Raw genomic sequence first — 27,837 nt, forward strand, 5'->3', positions numbered from 1 at the left:
GGCACCTCTCGGCTCAGCCGGGGATGCCAAGGGGACCCCAAAGGGGAGGTTTTTGGCTTGAGGAACACCCTGACGGGGCATATGGTGGTTATTTATTTAGGAAACATGCAGCTTAGCAGGGAACCCACCGACCCCCCTTGCCCCATCCCCAGGGGTGCCAAGCAGCCTCAGTTTCTCCACGCAGGGAAATGGGCCGATTTTCCTTATTGAAAAAGGACAGGAGGGACAATACAAAGATCCCACGTGTAAATCTTCCTAAACGTCCCCTCTTCCCTCAGCACCCCAGGCTGGAGCCCTCCCACAACCCACCTGGATGAAGAAAAAGGCATTTTCCCAGCATTTTCTCAGCTGGGATGCCTCCCCGGTTGAGAGCCCATGTCACTGGGCTGTGATCCCCCAGCTTTACAGCCCCCAAGTTGGGGTTTGGGGAAGTTTTTCTTATTCCTAATTAATATTTTTGCACCATTTGGGAGGTGTTTAGGGTGTTTTTTTGTTTTCTTTCCAAAGGAAGGTTGGAAGAGGAGCAGCTGCTTGGCCACTGCTTGCAGCACTGGTGGGCGCAGTTGAATGGCAACATCCAACATGATGTCTGATGTTCCTGGAGAGGAAGAGCATTTCCCCAGTGAGATTTCGGAATGGTCACCCTGGACGCGGGGCAGGAAAGCTAGTGAGGTCTCCCATTCCCTGTGGCACGGGGAGGGGAGGAAAGGGCTGAAATTATCTCAGTTATTGTCTGATGCAAAGGAGGAGAAAATAGCCTGGGGCAATTCTTTAAAAGGCAAAGGATGAGCGATGGAGAGCTCTCCTCCCAGCCGACACACACCCTGTGCCACCCATGGAGGACGCAGCATCGGGGTGCTCTGGCGGCAGAACCTGTGCCACAGGGCGAGAGCTGCTGGCTGCAGTGGCGTTTGCACCTGATGCCGTTGGAAATGCTGACTGCCCTTGCTATGGGGCAGGCAGAGGGGCGACGGCGGTGTGAAATCTTGCAGCCTGATGATACTTGCAAAGCTGCAGCAGCACGGGCAGTCCTGCGCGGATGGGAGCCTCCTGGCTTCCCGCTGAAGGAAAGGAAATTTCTCATCATTTCAGCTGTAGAAGCAAGGCTTGAAAATGCACGCTCTGGAGCCAGGAAACGAAGGAAAATCAGATAAAATACACTTCTGAAAAGGATTTTGAGGTGAGACTCATGACTTTTCAATGGACCGGACTGATTTAACTCCCTTTGTGTCGCTGCCGGCTGGTGCAGCTCCAGCTTCTCGCTGTCCGGTCAAGCCAAGGGTCCTTCCCTGCTGCCACAGGACGCTGCCCCAGCCAAACTCCTGTGGTTTGGCTACAGGGAAGGGTGAGGGATTCATGTGGACACGTGAAGCACTATGTAGTGCAGCCATGAATATGTTTGAACTCTTGAGGTCAGCAGTTCAACATTGTGCCGTTATGCCCATCTCAGATATTTCATTCCCTTTCTAAGTCCTCATCATGAGACAGACCAGTGGAGGCACAGCTGGTTCATGATTTGGGGGATTTCTTCTTGGATGGTACACTGGAAAGGGACTTTAAAGGCTGCCACATCACTGCACCGGAAGAGGATCGTGGGGCATGAGCAACATGAAAGAGGATGGTTTGGTCATCCAGCTCCAGAAACAGGGCAGGAGTGATGGCAGGCCTGCATGCCCTCTGTGTGGAAGTGAGAACGTGAACAGAGCTCGCAAGAGCAGCAGTCTAAGTCACCCCCATGCACACCCCTTAAAAACCAGTTTCTTCAAACACCGCTCTGGGAAAACAGCTGGTTGAGATAACCAGAGGTTTTGTGTGCTGGAGACAGTTGGCCTTCATCTTTCTCACTACGTGCACAAAATGGATTGTTATCTTCCGTCCACTACGTACACCCGGCTTTGTTTGCTGCCATTGGCACAATAGCTTTTAAGAATAGTCTCATCTTTGTTCACCTAGGAGAAAGTAATTGGTCAAATTTAATTCAAAGAGAGATCAATTAGAAAAGGTTGTGATAGACAGTTAGGTCACCAGCAACTCCTATAAATCGCGGGTAGAATTTCCTCCTTTGCCATATACCAGTTTGATATAGGAAATGGCTCATTTGCAAGCTAAAGGTTTAATTAGGAGAAAAAAAGGTCAGCAGAGATCAGATGTGAATTGCAAAGTGCTAAAGAAGTTTACTGCAGCAACGTATTTATTGAGAGCCATGCTATAGATCTGCTCCCTCTCTGACCAGAATGCTAATAGCACCCCTTTGAATTCTTCCTATCAACAGAAAAATCATTGATAATACATGGGATGCTTTAAAACTATTTGGCACCCACTTTCTTTTTATGATAATCAAAGGGCTTTGCTAAGACCCAGAGACTCCCTTACCCATGTCGTTAATTGTGGATCCTTCTTTCCAGGTCGGGTTTCCAGAATATGACACCCTTCGGGTCGCTGTTTCCTCTCCCATCCATTGCAATATGAGCTTTGCAGAGGGTATTTATTGCTCCTCCTCATCAGGGACATAGTCACAATGTAAATTGTGCCAGAAATACCAATATGATGAAAATTCATGGTGTTTCTTCCTCACCTTACTGTATTCTGGATGGTTTTTATGGGCATGCAAACTGCAGAAATAGAGTTCTGTACAAGCTCTCTTAAAAGCAATGGGAGCAATAGTAATGTGATCACACAAGGTTTTAGCTCGTCGACGAGAGTGCTGAGCTGGCCCAAGGCAGTAGAGCCTAAAGTCAAGCCACGCCATGGATCTCAGCTCCCAGGGTTGCCGCGGGCAGTGCTTGTTTCAATGACCTTTGGGGTCCAGGGGAGAGGGGTCCAGGGAAGGCTCAGCCACGTTCCAGGTGCTACCAGCTCTGTGGGCGGCAGGAGGAACAGCAGCCCCACGTGTTGCTTCAGACACCGGGATGTAGCGGACCAATAATATGCTCTGACACACTGCTGTTCCTGCAGACAAGGTGGGAATCATCATCACTTCATCTGCATCTCCAGGAGCTCCATGAAGGCTGCCTCCTGCTGCCCCCTGTTCCCTGCGTCTCCGGGGGGTTCCCACCGGTGGGGATTGGCATCAGTGCTCTCGGTGTGGCGGTGCTGCGACTGCCCTTTGCTGGGACCTTGCCAACGGGCGCAGATGCAGCTTCCAGCCCAATCTGCGCTGCAGCTGGGGCCGGGAAGGGTTCAAGGAGTGCTGCTTCTTGGCCAGAATCACCAGGGGTCCAGGCATCCTGCATTGTCACCGAGAACACCGTGGTTTGGGGCTTCCTTAGGTGTCATATGTAACTAATGACTCTGCAATAGCATATGGCAGGATGAATGCTGCAGAGGTCCAGAGACAGCCACCAAGGTGGAGAGAAATCAAAATGGCAGCTGGACCTGGCTGGGAGAACAAGAGCAATTTTTCCAGTCACTTCCATTTGTTCCAGTATCACTCAGCCCCACACCCAGTTTGATGAGAGATTGCAATTTCGCTTTAAGCAACACTATATGAAAAAGGACGGATAGCAATCAGATTGTAAACTGATGTAATTAAACAGGCAACGTTAATTCCCAGCACCTGAGACTCAAGTCCTCCGTGCAGCGTCGATAACACTAATTTCAATAATTTCGGCAAAGCAAACTGTACGAACAATAGGCGGAGGACAGAGGAGGCTCTTCACTCTTCTGGAGGATCAGAAACTCGCAGCAATTATCAGTCAACAGTTCCAGCTGCCTGGTAAACTGTTAAGACTAAAGTAAACACATCACGGCTCTGAGGCTGGAAACAGAAGAGCTGTAATTATTTTGAAGTTTAACTATTGCCCCCATCTCCAGATACAGGGAGCAAAACGACACAGACCCCGACACATCCAGCTTCCAACAAAGACATGCGATGCTCCTCATGCAGAAATTCAAGTGTGCTTCTAGAACGCTTAAGATTCAGGTTCTACGTGTATAAAGCATTAACCATTTCCTCCCAACAGCAGACAAAAGCCGCATTACCTTGGGCAAGCCACGTTCCTATTAAAAAATCGGCTCCTCTGAGCCTCCTAAGAGGAGCAAGTGGTTCCCTCCTCTTTGCTGTGCGTGTGGGGGAAATCAGCTGTTCTGACAACCAGATCATGTTTGATATCATCTGAGCTGACTCGATAGAGATGTCAAATGGGAGAAGGTAGCAGAAGTCTGCCTCGCAGTTTAATTGGCTTACACTTTTGTATATGCTGTTTTAAAAGCAAGGCCTTCAAAATGCAATTTGGACGAGTTGCGTGGGGCTTTATCCTGGGCGATCTCGCAGCCTTCTCACTGTGACAAAAACAGTGCGGCTCTGAACACAGGCTGTATATATGGTCGGATTTATGGAGTATTCATTATTTTAATAGGACTTATTGACTTAGGGTCAAATATCTTTTTCCAACATTTTTTTATTTAAGGAAAGAGCCCGTATGTCACAATCTCATGCCTCATCTAATTGGATAAGTGTTTCCTTTGTCCTTGAAACCGAAAAGTAGACCGCGTATCCAGGAGCTACAGAATGAAAAAGCATCTGCCTTTGGTATTTGGCATGCCTCAATTAAAAAACCCGCTGCCTGGGCTATCATTTTTTTTGAATTCTGACCAGAGCACTTCTGCTCAGATTCAAGCAGACAGTTCTGAAGGTCGAGCTGGGGGTATGTAAAAAACCAAATCCTTTGGAACAATATGTAGAACGTTAATGTTTTACATACAACAGCAAAGAGGCCCGGATCCAGCAAAGCCAAGTTCAGAGTCATGCTGGAAGCAGGGGAACGGCTTGCATGCTCACTCCCCTCCGAGCGTTTCTGTAAGCTCCTGCTGGAATGGAGCTCAGGTCCACTCGCAAGACGTGACTCCCCTCCCTCCCAGTCTCACAAATCTAGCGCTCAATATGCACAAAACACTTCCATCTTTAAAAAATAATTGAAAAGGTGCACCCTGAAGTTCACTGGATCGATCCCTCTGAATTATTTTATTTAGAAGACACTTCATTGTGTCAAAGATTTAATGGAGAGGTTACGATGCCCAGCCTTCAGAATGTCAATGCATTAAAATGGAGCGTTGCAGGGAATGTTAAAATCCTCAGTAACGTACGCCCAAGCAAAACTGCCAATTTATGAAATATGAACGTTATTATAGAGAGTTTAGATAAGACATAGGCTGCTGGGGAAAAGCAGTATAGGGGCCAGAATCCTTCTGTGTGTGTCTTACAAGTAGTGGGATGAAATTTAGCAGCCTCACTATGGACTCTTTCGCCTTTCCCTTACACCCCTTCGAGCGTTCGCTTCCCAAGCTGTATCTTTTGAAATGCATGTATTTTTACGTAAGCAGTATTTCCCGGCACACTTGATTAAATACCTTCCCTTGTTCTTTATTGCCCATTAAACAACATATCTTCTGCATGTACCTTCGCTGGACAAAAGATCTTTGTTATCAAATGCAGACCTCAGCATGTCTTAGGCCAGAGCAGTTTACTGCAATGATCTCTACGTGGGGCTGCAGCTGAGAAGCACTGAGAAAGCTCCGGCAGCACAGATCAGGGTTCTCTGCTTATTAGGCGGCATTTCTGGTAGCTGAGAATTACCCTACTTTACTACATTTTACATTTCTTGGTGCATACCATAAGGTTATAATACAGAAGATGTCCAAAGGTTTTTCTCTCTCTCCTTGGGGAATCTCTCTCTTCGGGTGCTGCAGGAACAATTGTGATCCACCAAAGTACTGCTAGGCTGTAAAGTTTCAAGTGAAACAGGAGGGCAGGAGAAGGAATGACAAGTCCTTTTTACTGAAATTCTCTCCCCAAATGGATTTGGCAGAGCCCAGCTCTGCCGATCTTAAAGCAAGGTTTATCATTTGTGCAGGCTGCTGCCTGAAGGGGGAAAAGATCTTTGAAGTTCCTGAATGATGGAAGGGTCTCCCCCCTCCTCTCCCTCACTCGCATTTTTTAAGGGTAGAGACTGGGAGATGCTCAACTGCCCTGAGTCAGGAAATTACATGACAAATTAAACAATTATGTGTTTTAGTGCTGAGCATCTATTTAGCTATTTAGTGTCAAACGTGCATTTAGCATGAACTCCATGGGCATTTATACTTTTCCCTGTCACCTGTAATTCTACACTGCGTTATTTTACTGCATGTCAAGAGCTCTCCCAGTCCAGTATCTACACCTTGAAGACATTTCTTTATCGCTTAACTTTATTACAGAAGGCACTGCCTGGACACTGTTGGAGTGACAAGGACTATTTCCTTAATTACTGTACATTGATAATAGCATTTACTCTGGCAGCTCCAGTGCTATTCAATCAAGCAAGATTCAATACAAAAAAGCTGATTTGCCAAAAAAGAGATTAGCATAAGTGCCTACAGTCACATTCTATTTTTGAAGGTAAAGCTACTGTGTCTGTGAGCTTTCTTGTGGGAACTTTATAACGAGAGATTAATCTAGTTTATCTCCTTCAAAAGATATTTGGGAAAATCACAGACAATCACTGTTTAGGCTCTTTTGGTAATAATTTTCTATAAACATCTACAATAAAGAACTGCACAGCAAGCGCTAATCAGCAGCAGGAAGGTATATTTTTTATCTTACGCGGACGTAGATGTTTGTTGTGAAAAACTCTATGTTCCCCAGTTTGCTATTGCTGTTCTTTGTCATTTAATCAAGTGGTGACTGTAGCTGTTGCACTTTAAAATTAAATGCTATTATTTATGGTAGAACTTGTTCTAGTTAAAAATGCAGACCTCAGCACTGTGTATGTTTGTAAGCAGAAGGTTAAGCAGGACATTTTAAATGGTAAAGCAAAGGGCTTAATCAAGGCTGAAGAGCAAAATGCAGTGGGATAACAGACAGAATAAATAGGCATTAATCACCATACAGGCTTAATCCAGGTATTAGGCAGTCTTGGGGCTAATACGAAGACTCACTTACATAAGGATTCATTCTACCAACACTTAAGTAAGTGAACAACTTTATTCTTGGGAGAAATTTCACCAGTGTTAAAGGCCCTTGCAATATCAGGCCTATATTAGGTCTTTGTAAAATGATCATCACGCAATTATTTTGCCTGACGGGGATTTCTGAATTAGGAGGCACGTGGGGGTGTGGTTCAAGAAAGGAAAAAATTGAATCGCCAGAGCATAAGGAGCCACTTTTTCATGGTTTTTTTCCCCTTGACACTGTCTATTACTGTGACATCAGAAGCCGAGCTAAGTACTTCTTGCCAAAGATGGACCAGATAAAATCACGAAGCCAGTATCATCTCATGGGAGACAGCTCACTGTCTTAGTGACAAATTTAGTGACTACAAATCCAGGCTTAGAACATAGTCCTTCCCTAGTCATAATCCAGCACTTGCACACTGGATTTGCATTTAACTACTGATGAACTAAAATTTCAGTTTCAAGAAGATAATAGCACATCCATAGGTATGAAATTCACTATACAAAAGTTCTTTTATTAGATACTTAGAAAGATTAAAGTGCTTCCATGTTTAACTTAACATCAAAAATTCCAAATCTTTATACAAACAGACATATGTACTGACATACCAGCACACAAACCCCAGCCTCCGGCCCAGGGTGGGTTTTGGCATTCTGGTCAAGCTTGCCTTACCTAGCCCTGAAACAGAACGGGCAGACTCACAGTAAGCACACCATGACCTAACCTGAGGAAAGGGAAAGGAGATGGAAGTGTGGAATGGGGTAGATGGCCACGGTTTATCTATTCAAGGAACAGCAAGATGAAAAAAAATCCACAAACCTTTAATTGTGAATGTAGGAGAGGGACAGTGATGTAACTGTTCCCAGGGAACACTATTCTTATTTTGTAGAGGGAGGTGAGCCAAGATACTTAAGCTCTAGAGAACCTTTAACACAGGAAGCTATTTATCATAACAAGCTTGGTTGATACTGCTCCCATACTGAACCAATTAGATTAGCCTATTTCGTCATACTTCATAACTTGGGATGATAGGTTTCCAAGCATGGTACAGTGCAGTAATTGAATTTTGATCAAACACACATGGCCCATAACCCAGTATGTGAAACTTTCAGAACAGTTCACAGCTTTTAAATATCCAGTCAACATGTTGCCAAAAGTACAGGATGTACTTGATGCAAGTGGGAGAGGAGGGGGGGAGCACGAGTCCACGCCGTAACTTGGTACAGCTGTAAAACAAACATTTTTTTGTTCCGATTCTGTTCCTACTTTAGCAAAGGAGCTGGGAGGAAGACAGTGAATGTCAAGTAAGTCGTTTTTCCCCCCAACCCCCACACCCTCCAGGCACACATTTCCCTTTTAACATTCTTAGATTACCACAACCTTTTAAATTCACTATACTGTACCTTCATACTGTATTAGACATACCAGCAATTATGTTTGTTAGCATGACACATCCATTGCTTACACTTAGTTAACAAAATAACTTAAAAGTTGCATGCATCATCCTCTTAATAGGGTTATAACCAATGGGACCATGGAATGAAAGCCCTAAAAATTACCCCCCACCTCTGCATTCCCCAGGCTTCTGCCTCTGCCAACACAATCCATATGGTGGGCAGTCTTGTCAGACTCAAGGTGAACACTCAGTCAGTTCTTCATAGGCAGTGATCTCCTCTTACGTGTTCTTGCCATGTTTTCCCCATGGTAAATCCAAGGAACTTTGAAGAAGACTCTGTGTAAAGGAAACAGAATACATTAATAAATTCATTCCTACAGTTCTACTGACTAGGGAGCAAAGCACCCGCCACAGAACAGGTTCATGACATGGAAAATGCTGTGCCAGACTTTCTTTTGAGCAAGTAATGGCGATCCATATCAAAGCTGCTCTCGGGCCTACAGCTAAGAGTCTGGCATGCTTAAGCAATGGAGCAGAGTGTCACCAACCTCTGCATATGGTGCTGCCAACTTCTTTCTCAGCTTTGAATGCTTTGACCTGAAAGGCAGCTGGAGGCAGCTCTGGACATCTCAGCTACCCGAAAGGGAAGCACCAGGGCAGCCAACACCTTCGCTTTCATTGAGGTGGTGCAAATGACATAAAAGATGGGAATTACTGCTACAGCCCTCCAAAGAGTGTAGGATCTGACGGTTTACCCAAGCGCTTCTAGTTGCACTCTGTGGATTGTCTGCCTCCGAGCCTCCTCACACACCTGTTCTGGAGTACAGCTGTGTAAGAGAAGCAGCAACAGGTTCCAAGGGGAGAAATGGTGCTTTTCAGATGTAACAAAATGTGCATCTCATTAGTCTTGCTGTTGGTTGGGGACAGGTATATCGCCCGATTACAGCCGCCACCCTGTCAGAGACAGTGCAGAGGATGCGCTGGATCCACCTCCCTCCCCACCCCGCTCCCCACTAAGTTACGGTGCTGCAGAGAAAAGAAAAAAAAAAAAAAAAAAAAAAAAAAAAAAAAAAAAAAAAAAAAAAAAAAAAAAAAAAAAAAAAAAAAAAAAAAAAAAAAAAAAAAAAAAAAAAAAAAAAAAAAAAAAAAAAAAAAAAAAAAAAAAAAAAAAAAAAAAAAAAAAAAAAAAAAAAAAAAAAAAAAAAAAAAAAAAAAAAAAAAAAGAATTTGGTGTTCATTTGGTGTTCAACTTATCAGACTTGGACCAACCCTCAGCTTAAACCAAGGTTAAATAGGCATGTTCTAAGCCTCTTAAAGACAGGATTTATATAGTAATTACAGTAATGGAAACTGATCTTTATAATTTTTACACTGCCTAAAATTCTGCTGTGTCATATGCATCTGCAGAGCCTGAGAACTGTGCTTCTGAGAGAGAGCACTGCAGTCTTGAAAGCAGCCATTCAAATGTATAACAGAGAATTATCAGAGCACGAGTATGTTGGAGATTATAAGGAAGCACGAAGACTAAAAATCAGAAATCCCAAGTTTGTATTTGAGACAAGCAGTATTTTTTAAACACTTTCTTTTGTTGGGAGTTTATGGAACTAGATCTTCATCACGCACAGTGCAAACAGCATTGAGACTGCCCTTTCTATTCTTATATTTCCTTTCTTTTCCTTTGCTACAGTTGTAGGTCTAGAGAGTGAGCATAGTGCAAAACATATCTCGGCCAGACTGAATCCTCACATCCACTTCCCAGTTTTCTCTGTCATGCAAGGAAAAATACCCCAGTGCTAAGTCTTTGCTGAATGATAAAGAACAACTTCAGAAGATTTGGAGATCTGATAGGGGGTTTGGCTCCACCTTCAGGAAGCAGAAGGCAAAGAGACAACACGGTTTTAAGTTTCAGACATACTTTCTACAGAAACTGAAGCCTACAACCCCCTCTTAGTGACATCTGCTGCTCCCCAATGTGTCTTTGCTTCATACATGTAAAACATTCCCTGATCTAATGCTGTGACATTTCTACATACTTGATTCATCTCTGAAGAGTCCAACTCCTCCTAGAAGTACTTGAGAACTTGTGGCAGGATGTCCAAAGGTAGCTGATACATGAAAAAACAGAGCTGATACACGAACAAAAGTAAACGAAAAGCAGCTTTGAGGTGAAAAAAAAGAAGTTGTGACACATAGGATGTCATAGAGCCGTATCAAATATTATCAGTCATTTACCCTGTCAGTGCTAAGGTTTCCATATAGAATGCAATTTTCTTATAATTCACAGAGATTAGAAAGGTTCTCTGGGTAACACAGATGGATTGAGCGGAAGAAAGTGGGAAGAGTCTTGATCAAATTTCAGTCTAGCAAAACACTTAAGCATATGCCTACAGTTAAGCTATTTTTTCTCCTCAGATCCAGGCAGAAGATGCAAACAGAATAATCTCTTGTATTTCACCTCTTGCAAGACTGTGGTGCAGGTTGAACCCAGAACATAGCATCTGGTTAAAAAGCATGATTTAAATTAATTAAAATGATGCATTTCTTAAAGAAGCCATATAGTGACCATTTATAATAATGAAAATGGCAAAGTAGTTAGGGATGAGACGACACTGAGTTTGAAAGACTGTATGATGTATTAGTGAAATAATAGGCAATCACACAATTAGTGACAGTCCTATGAGGCAATGGAAATGTATGGATGCTTGCAAAATTTTCCCTTTGGCATTTCCCCAACTGGGTGCTTAAGCACCCAACCTTACTGTATTCAACATCATTTTCTGGAGGAAACAGGTTTGAAAACTGCAGAGCAAGCAACAGGAATGGCTCTCGGTGCAGAAATGGACTAAACACCTAATGAATCTAAAAATAAAAAAACCCCAAAACACTGAGAAGAGATGCGAGAAGACTGAATAGACATAGCTGTGTAAGCAAATATAACTGAATATACTCTTGAGGAACAAAGGAAACAATTCTTGATGGGGTGACAACAGATGTTCTCCAAAAAAATTCTAACGGAGCATTTCAAACACAAAGACCTTCCTGTGGGGCTGAGAAGTTTTACTGGCAGACATACAGTAATACATCTTTGGAAACATAATAAAACCTAACATTTAAGGTGTTATCAGGTCCTAAAAGCAGAAGTGATATCTTCATGTAATAAGTGGTGGGTGGTGGTGGAGAGGGAAACAGTTAGGATAACAAAACACTGTCACAGGAAGTTGCCATAGCATAGCTGTGATTTAAATCGCAGGAGGAATAACTAGTCAGAGAGTTTGTTTTAAAATATCTCTAAATCCACTTTTTTGGAAAACGAGCTCTAAACACAAGTGAAAGATACACAGGTTGACCTAACTGAACAAATACAATCCAGAGTAATTTATTAGTACAGTAAGCACACCTAAGTACAACCACTTTTGCACTGTGTGAGTGAATGCAAAGTGCCCAAAGCTGAATGTTTCTACCAGCTACTGCTCTTTCAGGTCATGGTTAAGCACATTGCAGAAAATCCTAAAATGGACATTAAAAAAAAAAAAGGAAAAAAAAGGACAGGTTTATGTAGTCATTTTTGCAATGACTGAACTGCACTGGTACTTAGGGAAGATTTGGATTTAACTCCTGGCATGGATCTGCAGCATCTTCAGTGAATAGCTTTATACAGGTTTTTAAAGGCTAGGTACTTCAAATTCTCTTTTTAAACTCTGGCCTTTACTTTTCATGTGCTTTATTTTTACAGATACAGAATAATACTTCTCCATCTTGTTGGAATGTTGAAAGGATTCCTGAATATCTGCAAGGCCAGCAGATATCATTTTATCTGGGAACGAGGCAGGAGGATGACATAGTACATTGACTAATTATTTTTATTGCTTTGCAACTGTTTTTGGGAAAACAATCCAGAGAGAAGATTATTCCAGTGCAGTCAGAGCAATCAGAACTACAGAAACGCTAGGATGGACAACTTGATTGACAGGAAAAAGCTAAAGCAGGCAATAACACAGAAAATCATCATAGGACAGACATTTTGATAAATATTACTGTAGCCAATTTATTATTAACACAGTGGGACAGCTTTACATCTTGCATCACACTTTTCACAGCCCTTATGGTAAACATGCCATATCTGACAATTACAAGATGAAAACAAAGACCTCACTAACTCTCTACTGGCCCTGCAGTATTATCTGCTTACTCAGTTAACCCTCTCTAAACTTCAGCTAGGCAACTAAACAAGCATATAGAAACGCAGATATGTGTATTCAGATATAGAACATAATTCCAACAGTATCCAATACAAGTTCCAAAGGTTACGCAATTCCAACAGCATCCAATACAAGTTCCAAAGGTTACGCCATCTGTGGCACTAATTTCTAAAAGGCTTTACAGACAAAGGAGAGGGTTGCGAAAGAAGTGGAAAGTTGTTAGTACAAGATAGAGGATCAAGTGGAATACCATCTAAAGGGAAGAGAAATAAAATTTTGCTAACGCTTGAAATATTGCTCTGTCTGGTCACCCATGGCTTCGTTCTGACTGCTATGACGAAGCAGTGCAGTCCTGACAAGAGCATACACTGGTATCGCAAACCAGAGAGCATCGGGATGAAAGAATCCCATAGCAGTTTTTATTTCCTGGATTGGTTGACACACATCTTCTGTTTCTACAGAAACACTGTAACTTGGAATAACAAATCTTTCTCTCTGCTGGCTACTTGGTTTCTGGGATTAACAAACTATCTGATGGGCCTCATAGCTAATCATATTTTCATCTGATTCACACAAAATAGCTCCCGAATTCTTTTACGGATAATGAAGCACAAGATGGACTGCTGAAATCATTAAGTCAAGCCCTCTGCTACTTGTACTCATGGAGATACATTTTGGAATGAAATCTTGTGTGATGAGTCGCCCAAGGCTATTTTTTTATTATAATGTCCATGCTATCTTCCTATTTTCACAGCTACATTACCAGCTTCAGTGTTAAAAAACAAAAAGCAGACAAGTCACAGGATGATCTTAGCCATGAGATTTTATTTGATTCAAACATTTATTTTCCGTCCACTTCCTGTCTGTTTTTGAAAGTATTTCAGGAAACAAAACTGACATGCACAAAGAGCATTCAGTGAAAGAGAGACAAAAGGGATATGCAACAAATATCAGGCAAGTGAGCAAAGCTGAAAGTGTTTTTGTCTCTTTGAACCCACAAGTGAAACGCATGTTAGCAAGTATTCCAAAACTACGTCTTTCTTGCGTGAAGGAAGGAATTAATGTTAAGCACAAAGTATTCCTTGTGGTTCATTCTCATTACGTGATATGTCAGGTTACGCTGATTTGGAAAAAAACAGGATTTCTTTACAAAGCTTTCTGTGCACAAGTCTTAATGTAAGTTTAAAAGAGACTAAACACCACAAATTGCACTTTTAAAAATCAATTTAGGAATCTCATTTTTTGTAATTCCCTTAAAAATACCATTTGTGGACACATTAATAAGATTTTGAAAGTTTCATCTGAAAAACAAAAGAATAGCCCAAATTTTTGAAAAACATCTACACTACAGTTTATATCACGTGGATTTCTCACTCAGTTACTGCCGGTTTTCATTAGAAGGTGAAGGGAATGTTTAAAATTGGTCAAATAACATGAAGATTCTGTTGACATGTTTTCTGTCTCTGTGTGTATATACTTCTCTTTAAAGGAACATCTAGGTAAATCTTGGTTGTCCTAAAGACTTTGGTCACACAACTTAGAAGGACACAGAATTTATTTCACTGAAGCACAACTGATCTAAACTAAGAACCTTTTAAGGGCTTTATTAGTACAAAGAATTCACTTTTTTGACAATCTGTAGCTGTAAAACACATGCACCAATTTCTTTTCAGAAAAAGAAGGTATGTATTTCACTATGGATGGTTGCAAGGGAGGAAAAAAAAGAAAAATCAAAATAAGCAGAATGATTATTTCCTATTCTAACCTTAGGGCACCCCAACATCCACCCTCCTTTTTTGTGATGTGTCATCTACGGTTCTATTTTTTATGCATCCATATTTTTACTGTTGATCAGCACTGACCAAATTTTGCAACTTGACCAAAATTTTCTTTAAGCTTTACAGAAACAATTATTTCCGTTAATAGAATTTCACAGAATACACCAGCACAAGATTTAGGGCCATCTGGATTTTAACTAACAGGATAGAAAGGCAGTTTCTGTGGTTTGGGATATTTAAGTTCATTTACAAACTGCCACACAGTTATGAAAACAGACCCCACTTGTAATCCTGGCCCATCCATGCTAAAACTCTCATCAATTTCAATGGACTAAAGATCAGCATAGCTGTTCTGAACAACTCTTTCTCCACCTGTCTATAACACTCTAAATTATACTTACAGACACAGAACAACATCAGTGCAAACTGCAAGTCTGCACATTTCACAAATGATACAACTTAGCAACAAACTATGTGCTCACAGAAATATAGCAGTCACAGAAACTTGGCGCCTTTGAGGTAAACTCATTCACTTGAGGAATTTTCATATTTTATCATCTTTGTTCAATGTACATTTAATATTCAGTTCTGATGAAGTGTAATTAATAAGTCATCAGCAATTTCAGTGGACGACTGGATCAATCTGTAAAAATGAAATGCAGCTATGCATTTGTGACACTTACTGCCAGGGTTAAGGATAGGTCTGCATTTTCCTGAATGTTGCATTGGTAATAGTGAGCCGTGTAAGCCTTGCTCCATAGTAATCTATAATGTAACTAGAGCCATCGGAAGGTCCAACGATCTACAAGAGAAAAAGAACCAAGACTTTTCAATATGAAGTGAAATATACACTTTGTGCTAATGTCTCAATTACTGCTAATTTTCCCATCATAAAATTAGTCATGCTTAATTAGTCAAACAGAAACTAGATTTATTTTGAAGTTATGCTGTAGTTTAACTACTTTAGCGAGTGCTGTCTCAGAAGGAACATTTCCCTAGGGCTTCTAATCAACCAAATTACACAGCCAGGTACTGGTACTAGGTTAAGCCGACGAGAATTTGAGGCACAAAATCAGGCTAACAAATGAGTGGGCTCCAAACCACTTTTCTTGAACAAAGGAGGGTAGGCAGGAGAGAATTAGGTTGATGACAACTATCTTTGAAATACTGCACAGGTAAGGAATGGAGAGAAGGAGAGAAGATCATGGCTTTTTTATTCTGGAAATGCTAAACTGATGTGGGGTCACCAGGGAGATGAACAAGGAGAGATGAAAGATACTCTCAACTGTATCTGTAAGTGATCCAAGGCAAGATCACTGCAATAGCATAGAAAGGAATTTAAGAATGCATATACTTTAGAAGACGTATATACAAAGATGTATACTTTTAAGATATTTTTCTATAAACCCATATAAACAATTTCTATATCCGCAATGCATTTTAAGTTCATCATAGGCAATTTGTAATTCATGCTAAATGGATGCACTGTAGAGTAAGACAATTTGGCAATTTCATGATGTCATAAGATGTCACCCTGGCTGCGGATTTAACCATCATGAATCCTACAGTCACAGCTCTCAGGTGATAGGGGACTTGTATTTGGAGGAGAGGCAGAAGAAAAAAAGTGGCAATGTCTTCTCTCCTGCACGCTGCACAGACATCCCAGATGATGGGCTCCATCAGTATAAAGCACATGCAAACGCAGAACTTCAGGATTCTGGGAACAGCAGGATATCTCATGCAAAGTCCAATACTCTGTCACATAAAGAGCTCATAGATTCTGACAAAGTGAATTTATGGTGTTATAGCTTCCAAGCTATTCATTACAAGTATTTATAGATAGCTAATCTAACTTTTAATTCAAACAACAAAGACATTGATATTTTGTAACCATATTCTACAACATCAGTCTACAAACAGAGCTAAAATAAATGTCTATTTTTTAATACACAAAGTTTCTTAATGCTAAAATGCTAACAAAGAATTAGCAATCAAATCAAAGCTTTAACAAACACAGATTTGTATCTTGTTTTGAAAGCTCTGACTTACCTGCATTGAAATAAGTATGAAATCAATTAGGCTACCAATTCCACAAAATCCTACAGTGCAGAACTTTAACAAACCTACAAAAGGAAAATAAAATTTAACTGTAGCTTTAAGCCAGTCACTATGAAGTTCCACAGGTTTCTGGTGGCAATCACATCCCAACTCTCTCCCCATCCCGCAAAATATATATATACACACCCCCCCGCCAGAAACAGACCTAAAGTTAAAGATCTTTAATTATCAGGGAAAAAACCAACCGCATATTCATATTTCTACATCCTGAATACACTTTAAAGATTTTAAACATTAACAATTTTTTTTTTTAAACAGATAAATATTCTTAAACAAGGAAAGGCAAAAGTTGATAACCAAGTTACCGGAAATTTTCCTTTCTTTGACTGAGGCACAGAGAGAAAAAAATCGCAACTTGAGCTGCAAAATTTACTTATCAATAGAAGGAGACTTTCTACCATCTGATGAGTTGCAGCACATACTGATTTGATTTTCAGAACATGCTACTTTGGAGAACAATCCTTTGTATCATTTTTGTATTTTTGCTGAAATAGACATTTATTTTGACCATATATATACATATATATAAACACTTCTTTTTAACCGGTATTCAAAATGGTTATTTTTTGTACGAATAAATGAAAGATTAATAGAAAATATATGGGAATAGCAACTAACAGATAAATGTTTCATTTGAAGTTGCCATGCAAGGCAGACTTCATTTGGAAAATGCCTTCAGAAGAAGGAGGCTGTCTTAAATTTTTAAATTTTTTTTAATATCAGTGGTTTCTTGTACAATGAATATAATACAATGAGTACTACATATACTGTAAGTAATACTTCAGCTGAGCTAGGCAAACATCTAGGTTATTTTGAGAATGAGATACTCATTGTGAACACATTTGTGTCTTTACCCAGGCATAGACAGTATGAAGAGGAATGCATATCTGTTGCATTTAAGTCAGTTGTAGGCTATGCTGTACAGGGAAAACACAGTTCCCTGCTAAAAAGCATATCCTTACTGCGCTTACAGGGGCTAGCACACTTCTGAGGCAAGAGAGAAAGCACATTGATAACATCAGCCAGTGTGGCATCCCAGAGCACCTCTTCCCCACAGCCACAAGTTGTGCTGTGCTGCATAATACCTGCTTGGAAAAGAGCTGCATGGTTTTACTAAGAACAAGCCTGCTCTCGATCAAACACCTGAAGGTCTCCTGACCTCCGCCTCCTCCTTTGCACTCCCCCTCTCTCAGAAGCAGCAATCTGTCCTGCATACCACCTCCTCTCCCCCATGCCCTGTTTATGAGGCTGCATATGGAGGAGAGTGGGGGAGTAACTGCATGCACACTGTAGGAAGAGCATCCCACTGTCTGGATATAGCTCCCATAGCTGACAAGATAAAACTAGCCTGATTTATAAACTCCAGGGAGACAGTTTATAATCTCTCCATGGAACAACACAGTAGTCAGAGAGAACAGGGAAAAATTACCACGAAGATGAAAGAGTAGTAGCAGGACAGACTTTCAGCTGATTAGAAGAAAAGCCTATGTGCATATTACAACTAAAATGGTGCCACTTAAACGTGCAAAAAACTAAGTTTATCATTGTTTAAAACAACTTGTTCCCAGTGGCTGATGTGCGAGACTTGCAGCAGCCAGACATAGTTAGCCTGGGTATCAGTACTGGCAGTAACGTAACAAAACGTAAGGGAAACAGCCAGCTAAAGAAATGCTAGCCTTAGGAAACAACAGATAAGACAATTAAATAATGTCAAACTCTGGTGAACATTTTAGTTAGTTATTACCTGCATCAAGTGCAGTCACCATTTAAGATATTTATTTGTGATGCTCCTTATACCACCTCCTCTCAAGCTCTGGTCCTGAACCTCACTGCCAGTTGGCATTTTAGGAACACAGCAGTTCTCTTACCATTGCTAGTTCCAGCAGCCACTCCAGTTTACTTGGAGAACTGGCTGCTCCATTATGTTACTGGATGTGGAAGAACTGTTTCTGAACCTGGTGTATGTTTCTGGAGAGCAGGGTAAAGTGGATTTTTTTTCTTCCTCCTCACTTCTCTCCCCATGAGCAAATCACACTGAGAAAATAAACTGCTCTAAAGCATGGAGGGAAAAAATAGTGCTCTTACACAGTAATAACTTATGGCTTAGTTCACAGTGTGTGGGAGAGGAAGAGGTTGCCTTCCTGATTTCTTCATATTCAATAGCTTGTTTGTATTTGTGCTCTCTTTAAGCAAAAGAGAAGGAAAAAAAAAATAAATGAAAGAGCATTTACAGTCTTCAGTACGCTTGCACAAAATATTTCAATGCTATTACCTTTCTTTACCATTTTTTGCCAAGGCATGGATGCCCTAAAAAATCCCCAATCAACCACTGTCAAGGAATCCAGTTTACTGATTTTTATTCTTTTTTTCTTTTCTACTCTTACCTATTTGCTTTTGTCTTCTTTACCTTTCAAAAGCTTGAAAACTTGATTTTGGAAGAGTTTAATTTTAAGTCTTTTAACTTTGGTTACTGGCTACAGTATATTCCAGTAGGGTTAACAAGTATGACCCATAAAGAACCTCTATATAAGAATGGAGAATTTATAAATCTATAATACTACAATATATTACAAAATAATTACTGCAAATTATTATTCCAAATCCAATGGTATAACAAAAAGGTGCACCTTATTGACCGCTTCCAAAAATGTATCTTTTTGTGAAACAGATGGACAAAGTAAGTGCTAATTATAGAATCTCAGGGAGAAAAGACACAGATGTTAACACAAGATTATCGAGAAGGGCAAATAATGTTATTAAAAAACCAAGGGTTTGCATTTAATGGACAGAAACTCAAAATTCCTAGCTGAAGTGACAGTAACATGTATAGCTTTTTCCAATTCATTGCTCCATGCTAGCTAGACTTAAATTTACGCCATTTGTCCAGCTCAGAAACAAAGCCAGTGAAAGTAGTTCTAACATACTATGGTATTTCCATTATTTAAAAGCCAGTGGCATCATCACCTTGGGAATCAGGTCCTAAAAACACTAATCAGAGGTAGGTCTTATTAAAGGTCCCAGCTTCTGCAGAACTGTTATTAATACTATGAGCTATCTTGAAAATATGCATTTGCCAGAATAAATTCCGTATCCCAAAACACTAGGTTTACTGTAAAGTTTGCCCACTATTTTCCTGGTAAAATCAACCATCATTTAAGTAGCTGGCACATGAGTCAAAACCACTTCTGTTTCAGTGCCTCACAAAGAATGCTGTGGTAAACATCAATGCAAAGCAAACATAAAGCAAAACTATGAATAGCAACAATCATGTTTGCTTATTAGGATTCTATCTGTTGGACAACTATATATCCATTTGTCACCACTCACTCCAACAGAATAGCAGGCTGAGGATAATGCAGGATTTTATCTTACTTGAAAATAAAGTAAGGATTCTTGCTGTAAATATTAAAACTATGACTGTCAGCCTTCATTACTCAAAATTTAAGTATACAAATACAACTCAGCCATAACAATAAGCTTTACCTCAAAGAAAAAATAAGAAATAAACTTACCTAATGCAGGATAGCCTAGATAAAATCTATCTGCTCCCAACCATCCAAGAAACAAGGACAGAGCCACTGCCACTTTGTAGGAGTATCCATTTCTGCCAAAAGAAACAAGTAATGTAGACAATGACTGCAAGAGATATTCACTCATACTTTTGAGAATTGAAGTAGTGACTCATTTGCCTGCTGCTTCAGTTAAAAAAAGACTTGTTATTTATCTTCAATTAACGGACACAGAATTGTTAACATTAAGCTTTCAAACTGGGTAGGCATCCTCCATAAAGCAACCTCAGCTGTTGCAACTCAAGCATACTCTTGCAGAATACAGATTATTCTGAAACTAAATCATGATTTCTTGTCAAGAGAGACACAATTCAGTTGCTGATACATTCCCAGTTTTGCAGAGCACTTCCTAACAGCTCAGCCCTACTGAGGCAACCCTAGAAAGCTAAGAGGTGTATGCATACTGTCTGTAGGCATTAGTCTCACACGCAGCCAAATCAAGAGGAACAGGATAGACAGGTGAGATGTCACCAGAGACAGTAATTGCAATGAAATCTGAAGGAGAAATGAACCATGGCCACTGGTTGAAGAAGCTGCAGGAAGGATTCAACAAAAAGGGTAAGTCATGTATCCATTTACTACACTCTGAAGGCACAAACTCACAAATGAAAAGAACTGTTGACAGTACAAAGATGTACAGTGGTGGAGAGGTACCCTAAAGTTAAGCATCCCATGGTCAGTCATACAAAATACACAGATACAACAGACTTTTTGAGATTTATACTAATTGGCACCATTCTTGCCAACAGCTGGAGTGATGGGGCCACCTAACCACCTGTAACTTTCAGTCATTGCTCATGTGAACTTTACACTAATAAGCAAGCTAGAAACATATAGCTATCAATACTAGAACTTGCTGCATCCTTTGCTGCATTGGCGAACAGCTAGCTTCTGAAAAGAAAAGCAAACCCAAATGTAATTAGAACTTAAAAAATATTCAATAATTCACTGTTTCAATACGTGCACTACTATGTGCCAGCAATTACTTAATAAGTCCAAATTAAACTCTTGGTTGACAGTTGAATAAAACAGAGTTTCACAAAGACAGTAGCTAAGAAAGGTCCAAGCACCTTTATTAAGCACTTTCAATGCCAAATAAGGATCTACCTTTTTGCTTATTATCTAGATTTACTGACTTTAAAACTTAATGGCAACATTAAGTGATTAAATCATGACTCTTACCTCAGTATTTGTTACTTAGCACTTAGTAGCAACACGGAACAACTGGGCATTCCTGGAACCTAATGTAATGTAAATTATCATTTTTAGAACTGTCTTATTCCCACTAAAAAGAACACTAATGGTTTTATTTAAAAGTTGAGGTAAACTGTTGGAAATTGTTTATCAACTACAAAGTGTCAACAACCCTCCAAGGACACTAAAGCATAAAAAGAGCTCTTACATAAAAGGTGAGAACACAGGTTAATTTGAGATGCTCCTGATCAAAACCAGTAATAAACTGAGCACTTGCCTATGCATTGAGATGCTTTTAAAAACAGAACAGACTGCAACCTAGTCAACATCAAACTGACAGGCAGAAGAAATCTAGTATGAACTGGAAGCATGTTGATGCTGTAACAAGGCTGCATCCACTCCTGTATTTCCTTTGCCTTACTTACTCTTACAAATAAATATATGCACTGAAGACTAAACCAACAAGTAGGAAAATAACATATCCCAGGCACCTAAAGGAATTTCTACAATTGGGTAAAAGATGCAATTTCTTTTCAGCTGCTCTTCTGAATTTTTCTTGCTTCTCAGCCTCATCCAATCTTTATTTTTTTCTGCATACATTCCTTCCAGCTGCCATGTTAAAAACTTTTTCTTCCAGCTCTTGCACACCAGTTGATAATATGCAGGTACTGCTGTAGGTCACAGTGGATTCTGTGCTCTTTCAGGTTCTCTTAGCACTGCTCAAAGACCTCTCCACACTGAACTTCATAGACTACCATTTGATGGACTTCTTGCCTGGAATAGCAATACTTGAGCAATGAACATTTCAAGTCTGCAGAATCAGGGCAGCACATATTAAGCAAAATACATGATAGAGTGCCAATTTGGGGAATTCTAGAATTTGGCAAAAAATCGACCTCCAAAACATCAAACTAAAACCAAACCAAAGCAATCCTGACTCCCAGTACTTCTTTGCTGGAGCAACCTTATTAGCACTTACAAGCTTTTCCTTGAACTAATAGCAACTTGAACACTTACACAAACAGGCAGCATCTCCTGTTCTTGCTCTAAAATAACTGGATCCCAGAACTGTTATATGGACTGTTGTTAAATTCCAGTTTTGGCTAAGGACAACTTGCTGATTTGCTCCTTCCAAAAGCTAGGGATAGAGATTAACCTGCTGTCCCCATGCTAGGACAATCCTACTATGGGAAGATGCCTTCTCAAACCAATTTTCTGATTAAATGATGTGCAGTTATTTCTGCCAGAAGACAGTTACAGTTTCCATCAAAACTCAGATAAGATGCTGGAAAATCTCCAAAAAGCAGTAGAAAGGGCAGGCCTATTGTTGTAATATCAAGCTGGAGATTCCTGCTTAAAATAATGTTTCTAACACTTAGCTAACATTCAAAATGCCTTATAAAAGGCTTATATAACGATCAGCGATTAGACCACTTTTTAAACAAGTGTACATATGAAGGATGGTAATATTAATCTTGCTGCCATTTTTAACTGGCTTTGGGACTTTATCAAGGGCACGCCTGCACAACTCTTTCTACACTCACAGTTGTATTTTACTGGAGTTTTCAACAAGCCCACAAAGGGTCCTCTTCCCCTTCTGCCATACTAGCAGTCATAGGACAGGAAAAGACACAGCAAGTTCTTTTGGTAGTGTAACCATCGATTATTTCATCATAAATAATAGTCATGATCAAGTAATAGACATCATAAGAAGGAGGACATTTTTCTGCCTACATAGATTTGGGTTTTTTATTAATAAATGTAAAGAAAAACTACCTTTAAAAATGTTTCTAGAAAATATATTAAACCAAGAATATATGTATACAAAAAACTCCAAACGTAAGAATTACTGTCTCCAAAGAGGAAGCAATTTTATTGAACTATTATAACTAATTTTATTCTCAGTGACCATCACAGATGGGACTGAAACACAATTGCTTCTGGACAAAAATGTGACTGAAGTCTAGTTTGCTAGCATTTAAATTTGATTAGATGTAATAATGTTTTCTTCAATTTTCTGAGCTTTGACTGTTGAGATGAATAAATACAGAGAAAATATTTCTGAAACTAAGAGGCAGAGCTGTACTTCTGAGTAAGTCAAATTATTGAGCAGTAAGTATCACATCAGAGTTATTTGCCCACTAGTGTGATAAGGAATACCCAGCGAATATTACTGGAGTTTTAATTTCCAAAGATTCCAGTAGGACAAAAGAAAAAGGCTCCTGCGTGAATCCCACAAAAAGGAGAAACAAATGGTACTGACAGGTGTTTGCTGATCATTAGCATTGGCCAGTTGGAACATTTATTGGTGTCCAGAGCTCTCCATTGCTCACAATGTGCTTTAGAAAAACTAGGTCCATCATTTTCACGTTTCAGAAACAGGCTCTTAAAAGACACAGAGGACTTGATTAAATACAAAGGCTGTTTAAAAATAGACAACAGTTCCTCTAAAAGATTTTTTGAGGAACTGGAAAGAGACTTAAACTCCCCCAGTGTGTACTACAACTTAAGCTGCAGCTACAGGCACGCTTTAAACTAGCATGAACCAGTACTGCCACTGAACAGAGCAGCCCAGTCCAGCCCTCCTTTCTCCACTCTCTCTTATCCTTGAGTTGCCCTCATCCTTGTGCTGGCACAAGCACTTGAAGCGACTGTACTGTGACTCAGATTGGGGAACTGATCGAAGTTAGTTCAAACCCCGATCAATTCCCCGATTCAGAATACAGTGGGGTATGTCAGGGAAAGGGATGGAGAGGTGTCCCCAGACAGCTCCTTTCAGCAGCTGTGCGGATTTTAAGCATATGTGAAATGTAGCCTTAGCATTTGGGGCAAATTTTTGCCAGGGTAAAGTACTAAGTAAAGCAAAGGTAAAATACTAAGGTAAAACAAAGACACAAACATAACTAAACAAATTAAAATGTGTCCACAGCTGAGACAGCTTTACTTATAAACATGCATGTTATATCCTTATACTACTCACAGTGTTTATTAGAGGATTAAGTACTGGGCAACATGTGTATGATTCTACCTTACTTCTCTTTTTCCTTCTGTCAAAACATCATACTATTTTAGAAAAACTTCAATGTGAAAACAAAGACAAATTATTACAAAAAACAATAGTGTACTTACACATTGCGACATGCAATGGGCTTGTAAAATCCAACTTCATGTCCTGTAAAGACTTTTTCTATGCCAAGGTGATCTTTGCAAGTAATATTTGGTGCCGGCAGACATTGAACTGAGGACAAAAAAATTATTTGAAATTAAGCAGTAACTGATTGGGTACTGGAGCATTTTTCTGACAAGACACAAGTGGAACACACAAATGAAGTTATACTGTGCAACAGTCTTGATAAACCGCACAGTACACACAGACATACTACTTTTAAAAAAAAATACGTATTTTTAAGCCAGTCCTATGACTAACTTGTCTTTTTGCATGATACATATTAAGCAAAATATACAAACCTAATTGCTGCCCTAATTCTGTTGTAATTTCCATTTTGGCTCCGTTATGAGTCAATGGGAAATCTGAACCTGACATACAGAAAACATTTTCATCGTGAGAACAGTCAAATATTGGAACAAATTGCCCAGAGAGGTGGTGCCATCACCATCCTTGGAGGTTTTCAAGATCTGACTGCATAAAGCCCTGAGCAACCTGGTCTGAATTCAGTGCCAATGCTGCTTTGAGCAGGAGGTTGGACTATATGACTTCCTGAGGTCTCCTTCAACCCAAATTATTCTATTATTCTAAGCTAAGGCTTGACTCTTAACAGAACCAAAGTGGAAATCATAGCAGAAAGTGACATCTGCTAAAAGTTTGCAATGTGTTACCAGAATATTAGTCACTCTCCAATGTTGAAGTCTGTTGTTAAGGGAAAAATCCCAGTCCTTTACCCACTTTCTATTAGTTTTCAGTATTTGTGAGTCGTGTTGGTTGGTTCCAACAAAACAGCAAGCCAGGTTCAACATTTCTTTCCAGATTTTCCAATAATACCTATAGGCAAGAAGACTAGGATTTTGATTTTTTTTTTTTAAAGTATCTATCCATATTGCATAGGGACCAAAAAAAAGAAAAAAATTAATTTCAGGCTGTCAATTCAGTAACAGCCAAAAAATATGAGCTATGTCTGGACTTAACTGCTATAAAGTCCTACATGGATGTTACTCATCAATGTGCCTAATCTGAGACAATTACAAAAAACTACATTCTTTCTTGAAAAAAAATTAAGCAAAGAAAGCAGAGCTTTCTTTTATGTAGAAGAAACCCATAGCAGTTTAAATATATTGATATAGGAAAGGCCACAGTTTTCCTGTCAATGTCATGCCAGTAAGACTTGAAATCTGCTACTCAGTGAGACTACTTGGATGCTTTGAATTAAACCCCTGTTTGTTTGGGTGATGGATCCCAGAAAGATGTTCAGGAACGGTAGTGCTTCAAGCATGATCCAGAAGATTAACTTTTTATTACTTAGATAATACTGAAACAGGAAGTGACTCAAATACTGTGGGGACAATCTAAAAACTGCTATGTGTGTAAAATACTCTATACAGACACAAAAAACAACGTTAATTAATTTAGCAACTTTCCCCACTCTGGAGCTTATCTCCTGTTCAAATGTACAGTGTATTAAATACAATCACATGGTAACTGGTTAGACAACTAACAATTTGAGTTGTGATCAATCTCAAACTACAGAATATTATGTCCACTCACTGACTGGACGTTTATAATCAGGGACGTCCTGATGATAATGATGTCAAAGATGATGTAAAGGACTGAATAACTTAAAAAAGGATCCATTTTGGATAGTACTTTCATCCAGTCTCTGAGGTATTTGGAAAACCTTCACTATCCCTGAGCATCCCAGTGAAGAAAATTATTCAGCATTTATGGAAAACAAAATATGAAAGGCAACAAGCATACACATGTATGTTAAACATGAGTGTACATAAAGCAAAACTGTTGTGCTATTAGCTAACACAGAGACTATTTATTTCAATGCCTGAGAACATCAGAAAAGTTAAACATACATAGTAAACCAAGTGATCAATTTAAGCATTTTTCTGTTGTACTCCAAAGGACATCAGAACTTAACATCAAAATAAATGTAAGTGCTTTCAAAACAGAGCCTCATGGCACCACGTTTCCTTAAAAAAAATAAAAAAAAAATAGAAGATTTTGAAGGCTGTTCTGTCACGTGTCAATTCTTCTAGTAAGTATATGCAAAATCAGTATGACAGAAATGGTTTGTTTTAATCACAGTAGTGCAAGATGGAGCCTAGAGGATATAATATACATTGAAGAGATGTACCAGAAACCTCACTTACAAATGTACCAAACAGACACAATGTATTTATTCATTTTTAGTAAAGCATCCAATCCACACAAGTGTTTTAGGCTTTCAAACTAATGATATTACTAATCCCATGTTTTATAAAGCTCATCTAGCAGACACGCAAATGCATAAACTGAACACTTCCTTGGAAAATGTAGCTACTGTCAATATATGTTTTAAGTTAGAAATCCTTACCATATGCTGTGTGATTTGTACAATTCATTGGTTCTTGTGTACTATTATCTATTTTAGGCTCATCGCACATATATGTTCAGGTAATTGAGGAAAACATTTTTCATATGAAACACTACAACAAGTTTAACAGTAATTTATTCCACCCTCTTTAAACCCTGAGGATTTAAGATGCACCTTGATGTTAGTTCTTCTTCCTACCCATCCCCCAAAATAGGAACAGCACATTACCATACAGCAAATCTGCTAATCCAATTTAATACACCAATATATCGCATAAGCTCCACATTTAATTAGTGCTGCAGTCAGCACTACCTAAAGGAACTACAATATTTATCAGTCACGGCCTCTGTATTTGAAGGCAACAAGGTAGCATGCCTAATCTAGTCTTCTTCCCTTATTTCAATATCAGAGTACCTTTAAATTGAGACATTTGGTTGAGAAGATTAAATCTACAGTAACATACAAAATTCAAAGAATACCTAAAATCGAACATCTGAAATGCCAGGAATTTGGACTAGAAAAAACCTGAGCAGGAACTTATTTCCAGAGGTCTGAACTCCCATGGCCAAGTAAAGCAGGAGATGAAGTTAAGTTTTCCAAGATTTGCTTTCCTGACACTTTTCATCTGCAGCTACATCAATAACTGTCAGCTACCATCAACAAACATTTTCTGGGGAAGGCCTGACGTGCCTTTGGAGAGTCAGGAGCCTCGCAGCTAGAGTCTATAACACCTGCGCCCTGCTCCTTCAGACTGTGGAGGACGACTCAGCATTTTGCAATGCCACTGCATCTCACTCGTCCTGCAAAAAATAAGAAGGTGGAGGGGTGGGGGAGAGGGGTCTCTCATCCCATGGGATTTTCTCTTTGAAAATCAGAGACACCCCAAACCTGCACGCAGGCACACACAGTACCACCCCCAAAATAAACCTACGCCGCTGCAGACATGCCCTCTCCTGCTCCTTCTAGCTAAGACCCCCTCGGGGCTCCTGACCTGAGGCTTTCTCTGACACCCGAGGGGCTCCCTCCCCCTCCCTGTCAGGAACCTCACACCCTCCACCTCCCCCTTCCCCTCCACCCGAGGCTGCTGAGCAAGCGGCCCCCCCTCAAGCAAACCG

At 39.9% G+C, this 27,837-nt stretch overlaps 1 protein-coding gene across 2 annotated transcripts; it reads right to left on the reverse strand.

Moving 5' to 3' along the window:
- Positions 1-10: 10 nt before the first annotated feature.
- On the reverse strand, positions 11-26,792 carry TM2D1 (TM2 domain containing 1). Of its 2 annotated transcripts, XR_657970.2 has the most exons (8): positions 26,723-26,792; positions 24,315-24,423; positions 19,935-20,026; positions 16,354-16,427; positions 14,988-15,106; positions 8,498-8,663; positions 2,374-3,379; positions 11-1,949 (listed from the first exon to the last, which is right to left on the reverse strand). XR_657970.2 is itself a non-coding variant. In XM_009287421.1 (6 exons), exons 1-5 carry the CDS (start codon positions 26,790-26,792, stop codon positions 14,996-14,998), a joined length of 456 nt encoding a protein of 151 aa, XP_009285696.1. In that variant the 3' UTR covers positions 7,158-8,663; positions 14,988-14,995. The 2 variants fall into 2 exon arrangements, 1 of the variants encoding a protein (XP_009285696.1); XM_009287421.1 differs by lacking the exons at positions 11-1,949; positions 2,374-3,379 and having other exon boundaries at positions 7,158-8,663.
- Positions 26,793-27,837: the final 1,045 nt, after the last annotated feature.

This window comes from Aptenodytes forsteri, unplaced genomic scaffold, assembly GCF_000699145.1.
Source record: "Aptenodytes forsteri isolate BGI_AS27 unplaced genomic scaffold, ASM69914v1 Scaffold119, whole genome shotgun sequence".
NCBI classification, from domain to species: Eukaryota; Metazoa; Chordata; class Aves; order Sphenisciformes; family Spheniscidae; genus Aptenodytes; species Aptenodytes forsteri.

Coding starts and splice junctions, on each gene's coding strand:
- TM2D1 (XM_009287421.1), bottom strand. CDS start 26,792: ATGTGCGATGAGCCTAAAATAGATAATAGTACACAAGAACCAATGAAT. Junction 24,424..26,722: donor TACAAATCACACAGCATATG/GTAAGGATTTCT, acceptor TTTTGTCCTCAG/TTCAATGTCTGCCGGCACCA. Junction 20,027..24,314: donor CCCATTGCATGTCGCAATGT/GTAAGTACACTA, acceptor TTCTTTTGGCAG/AAATGGATACTCCTACAAAG.